Source organism: Gouania willdenowi, chromosome 8 (genome assembly GCF_900634775.1).
Source record: "Gouania willdenowi chromosome 8, fGouWil2.1, whole genome shotgun sequence".
Taxonomy (NCBI): domain Eukaryota; kingdom Metazoa; phylum Chordata; class Actinopteri; order Blenniiformes; family Gobiesocidae; genus Gouania; species Gouania willdenowi.
In genome coordinates, this window is record NC_041051.1 from 3,245,731 (window position 1) to 3,251,730 (window position 6,000).

Sequence of the window (6,000 nt, forward strand, 5' to 3'; positions counted from 1 at the left end):
ACAGGCTGGTATGGCATGGTTCCATCTCCACACTGATCTTATCATAGCTCTCACCGCACATGCACACACACACACACACACACACACACACACACACACACACACACACACACACACACACACACACACACACACACACACACACACACACACACACACACACACACACACACAGAGAGAACTTTTTACCTTTAAGTTGTATATAAATGTATCCTTAGTTTAGTGAATGTAGCGCTCTCTTATTTTTTATTGTGTAAGTAGGTTTCAACTGGTTTGATTAATAAATGCTTATACTTTTAAAATTTGTCTGTGATAAATAATACAATATAACATGGTTTGTTGTGGAGAGTAGATAGTCTTGACAAGAGTTCACAACCCTGGATGACAAGGTAATAATAACTAATTAAGTGACTTAAGACACTTTAAACTCTATTTTAAGTGGCACCTCTTGGAAAATTAATTTTATTAGAATAATAATTAATGTCATTCTTATCAGTCCTTGTCTAAGTAAGTCCCCATACATCTGTAACAAATTTTAGTCATTTAATTGACTAAAATGACTACCATTTGACTGAAACTATAGAAGCATTTAAGATAAAAGAGTATGACTAAAAACTAAATCAAAATTTGCTGTCAAAATGAACACTTACCAGAAGCAGTCCTCGGATGGAATGTTGTCCATTTTGTAAACATAGACTTGCTCCCAGCGATTCTTGAAGGGAAGAGTTTCATTCATAAAGTTGATAAAAAAGCCTGAAATCTTTCTGGCTGGCGGCAGGATTCGAGTCAAATTGGGCTTGAAGTCACATGAGAGGCCAAAACTCCCAGCAGAGATGATGGGGATGGTCAGAGTGAAACCAATGTCTTCACTGAAGCAGAACACATGCAGATGGTATTCATCACTCAGCGAAAAAAGCTCCTAAATCTGAGTCCAGACAAAGAAGAGTCATGCTTACTGCACTAACTGGTAGGTAGCAAAAGTGCAGGAAGGTCCCAGCATGACACAGCCGACCGCTCCCTTCTTCTGCAGAGAATGATACATCAATCAATAAATCAAGCTCTGAGCTTCATTATCTCACAGTGAACATTTACGGGAACATGTTTTTAGGAGATACAGACATGTGAAATAAGACCTCATGTATAACAGTCATTCACTACCTACAGTGTATGTAACGCAAAGCTTTTAACATCAATTCCCTTCTTTCAAAGACAAAGCAAAGAGACAAACCTTTTGATGAAACATCTGTTATCTTCGTAGGTCAAACTACTCAACAATCAGTTGAGAAAAACTCATATCATGCAATAAAATAAAAACTGTCACTTAGGACCTCATCACATTCACACACAGATGGCTCTACTTTTGCTCACAAGTGTCAGAATAAAAGTTTGGTGTTTGACATTTGACCTGATGATTTACTGAGCTACTTACATACAGGTTCTTCAGGATGCTCACGCCCTCACAGGTGCTGCTTGCACAGCCCTGCTGGTTGTAGCTGGTGGTGGTGAAGCCGCTGTAGTTTGCTGTCAAACTGAAATCCAAGTCTTGGAACACAGGGCATGAAAAGGTAAGAGGCGTCAAAGGCATCAGGTACCTCTTTATTATTATCCGGTATGAAAGTCAATGTTCCGATAGTACAAGCTTTCTTTCTTTATTCTTTGTCTCAAACTTTATGACAAAAGCAACATCAAAACAATGAAAGCAAAACATTAAGGGCCTGTACTACAAAGCTGGATTTCCTCTTATTGCGCGAACTTCTGGGACTTAATCAGTGTGTGCTGTCCTACAAAGCTGGATAACGTCTTACTGGGCTAAATCACCATGGTAGCTTAAGCTGAATAACAAACCTGGATATGATCTAAGCGAGTATGAAAGCCCGCCTCCTGACAAATCAGGTCTCTTGTACAATGACCTGACCAATAAAAGGTGGATCATTCTTTGTGGATCCAATGTGACGCTGACAGAAGAGAGAATATTTATCCTCTCATTTAATGATGACATCCTATAGGAAACATAGAGATTTATATCTGATGAACTGATCTATATTAGTCAGCTGATAAAACCTGCGCGTGTCGGACGCTTTCAGACTGATAAATTCATTCATTCATTCATTTATTCTGTGGAGACAATCAGTCCTGTAAGATTATACAGGCTGTATAAAATACAAATAGTGTCCACCTTATGAGGCTAAGCTGTATGAATCAGAGCCACAGACGTCTGTGCCTTAATAAAGTGAAACTGATCAGTGTCTGTTTATTCTCCCATGAATTCATATTGTATTAATCTAACTAATTTAAGCATTCACACTCATCAATTCCTGCATTCATTACTTACTGCTTTTTCTGTAGCAACAGTGTTGTTTTTTAGTCTGAATTATTGATTTTAATTCTTCATATTTTTAAAGAATTATTCCTCAATCAATTGTGACGTAAATCGCTCTCCACAGTTTGTCCATGATTGTGATTAGGCTGCAATCTCCCCCTGTCATAAGCGTGCGCACGTAGGCTGAAATCACCTCACTTAACTTAGCAAGTTCACATTCTTCTTTGTAGTACAGCTTCTGAAGCTCACTAATGGACATAAATCCAGTCTCCCCTAATCTAGCTTTGTAATACAGGCCCTTAATACAAATGTTCTAATCACAATACAGAGCAAAAAACGATATATATATATATAACTTTTTATTTTATGTTTTATATTCTATTTTACTGTATATATGTTAATTACTAAACTGAGGCTTTATTGTTATTGCATGGCCTTGCGGAACATTACATTTCACTGCACACCTGTAAAGATAAATACTTGTTAAAAAACTATAACAAGGAAGTGGTACCAAGCTGACCCCCCAACGACGGAGCAATGGATCCAGACTGTCGAGCAGATTCATTTAATGGAGAGTCTGACTCACATGTTGAGATTACAGAGATCCCAGTTAGAGGATAAATGGGAGAAATGGACAGTATGAAGGAACAAAAGCAGCGACAATGTGAATTCAACTGAGTGAGAAGAGACATGTTGAGAAAGACACTTGTGACCCTGTGAGATTTTAAATCCTTTTCCCCTGTATTTTTATTTCTATTTTTTTGTTCATTTTAATTGATTTGATTTGTCTTTCCTTCTATTTTACAATTCTTCAAAAACAAATAAAAAGAAAGTTGCAAAAAAAAAAAAAACATCATGTAACCATGGCCAACGTGGGTGGAAATGAGCTGCTTGGCGGAGGTCTAGTTGTTAATGGGAATAGAGATTTCATTTAAACCTTTAAGGTGTAAATGATCATGGCACCATGATCATTATCACTGATCCAGATAACTGAATACCTGGTAAGGAGAATACTCGGAGCATGGTGGAGGTTTGCGTTCTGATCATATAAATCTTTTTTTTTAAATACTGATTATATAGAAAAACTATTTTCAAAGTCAGCTTCTTCCTCTGTTTTTTAATTTAATTATTTATTTTTTTCTACCAATGATTTGTTTTATAATAGTATTTTTTTTTAGCAGTTACTCATACTTATTTCATATAAACTGATCAAACACAAATATTGTATTGAAAATAATGTAGCATTTTATCTTGCTATTATTGTCATATTGGTTTGATTTAATAAATATTTTATTTGTATTTTGTTATGATTGACCTTAAAATTTCAACTGAGCAGAATTCAGGTGTGAGAGGGTGATACCATTATAAAAAGGGACGATACAAGCCTTCAAGATTTCAGCTATAATCTGTTATCACTTAATATAAACTGTCCAACTCACAGCTCCCTAAATGTTTCACTGAAAGTAAACAAGAAAACACTGTCATCATTATTCATCTATGTTTTCAAAATTCAACATAAATCAGTTAAAAATACAAAAATATTATTTATCCTTTTGTTACTTTCATTGTTTTATAATGATATTTCGGTTCCATTACCAATCCCAGGTTTGTATATGTTGTTTACTGCTGTAAACCTGTTGACTTCAGCCTCATTTCTCACCGTTCTCCTCGTTCTCCTGCTTGTCCTCTGCAATGGCTCGCTCCACAGCCTCCTGCACAAATGGTCGACTCCATTCATAAGTGTCGTCCTCCAGCAGCACAACATTCATGGTGTACTTGTGGTACTCGTTCAAACATTTGTCCAGTATCATGTTGGCAACCACAGCCATTATAAGAGAGCTTAGGAAAGCCAAAGTGAGCCACCGATTCATCTTGATTTTTGTTGTCTTCCAGTTTCTCCCACTCCTTGGCTTCTACATGTCCGTGGATGAAAAGGCTTATTTTAATTTTGCATTAGTCCACGTGAAAAGATCCCCACAAAGGACAACATGAATCCTACTGAAGAAGAACCTGCTTTTGTAAGCAGAAGTCACATTTTTTCTTTCCAGCATCCAAATGAGAGAAAAAGAAAAAAATACTTTAAGAAAGATCTGGAAAAAGAACAACTAAAGACTTTTTCTTGAAGGGATGTTTGATTCCTGGACAATGAGTTGCAGTTTTCTTTGTTCCTCTCGCTGCAGCTGGAGCTCAATAAACATCCACCTTGGTACAGGCGGGTCTGCCTGTCCTCCATGTGTTAATGAACAACTGTCGAGTGACAAACACCAAAGAAGTGAAAGGGGAAACTAGACATAAATACATTTATAACCCTCCCACAATGCATCTGGACTCACAACTAAGGAGAAAACCAATGAAAGAGTTGTTAATTCTTTTTCTCAACATGTTTGGCTTTATTTTGTATTAGTTTCTGATTTTGCATTGATTGAAAAACAGCGTCTGTTCAGGCTGGTAATACAGGAAATCTGCACTGAATCCAGTCCTGACGTGTAGTTTACAAACAAAATTACATTTGAGCTCGTTTCGGGCTTTTCTGTTCTTTTGTTATGAGACATGAACTGTGCTGTGCGTCGAAACAGAGGGAAATCTCCTGATGTGACGAGGCAAAGGTCAGAACGGACCGTAAAAGCAGTTGATAAATACTGTCGGCTATAAAAGCAGGGCGGATTAAGCCTGTAAAATTCTTGACCAAACTGATAGTAAACCACAGTCAGTTCACTCTGATCTTTCCACACTGAAGCCAAACTTGTGGTTTCTGCAGGTCAGCAGGCAAAGAGCGCTGTATAGGGTTGATCACTAAGTACATAAATAAAACATTTCTTAAAATCTGAAGCTGATGCAGAACTATTGTGTGTGTGTTTGTGTTCTTTACTGCCGGTCATATCATCACAGCGTGACTCATCTTTTTCTCTAGTTTTTATCTCAAATGTGACATAAACTCTGAGTTTATTGCATCCACAGATAAAGGGTTGATATTTTTTTTCCATTTTACTTTAGCAAAGCTGCAATATAACATCAGATAACAGATAAATTGACACTTTAGAAGCTAAAATCAAACGACCGCACTCCTTTTACATTTTTTAGCTGCTTTGCTGCAACGTAAAGCAATCAAAACTGGTGACGTTGGACGGCCTCAATATTCTCTGAAGAGCAGCTGCTTGGAAATCACTCTCCAAGCTCATAATTAACCAAACCAAACACACTGAGTTTATGGCTCTAATAGCCTTGTTGGCTTTGGACACAGAGTCATTTAACACCATTACAGAGTCAGGTGAAGAGGGTTTCCAGGTGTCCGTGCCACACAGTAATGTGTTAAGTGCAATAGGTCTCAGACTTTTACTGTCACATCCTGGTTGTTCAATGACAAATACATTATGTTCGCATTCGTTGTTACTTTTAATTTGAAGAATATTACCTAGACAATTTCTATTCACTGTGTGAAAAGTTTGCCTTTTTAAAATCTTCTATCTGTTGGCCAATATCATTGGTGGAAAATATTTGATTAGGTTTTTTAATGGGCACATTGTCAACATGTCCCAGAAATTGCCTTTTTTGCAAGAAAAACTTAAAATGCAAGTTTTTGATTAAATATTTCAGATTCATTTTTCCAACAGCTGTTTAAATCTAAATTATATTGTATTTTTGTAGATTTTAAGCTTTGTAAAGTGATTATATTCCTTTAC

General features: G+C 36.8%; 1 protein-coding gene across 1 annotated transcript in view; it reads right to left on the reverse strand.

Moving 5' to 3' along the window:
* The window catches only part of LOC114468298 (heat-stable enterotoxin receptor-like), a 52,746-nt gene extending 48,159 nt beyond the window's left edge, over positions 1-4,587 (reverse strand). The window contains 4 exon segments of the mRNA XM_028455105.1: positions 651-869; positions 957-1,024; positions 1,430-1,542; positions 3,981-4,587. Of these exon segments, the coding sequence (XP_028310906.1) occupies positions 651-869; positions 957-1,024; positions 1,430-1,542; positions 3,981-4,191 (611 nt within the window). The 5' untranslated portion in view covers positions 4,192-4,587.
* Positions 4,588-6,000: the final 1,413 nt, after the last annotated feature.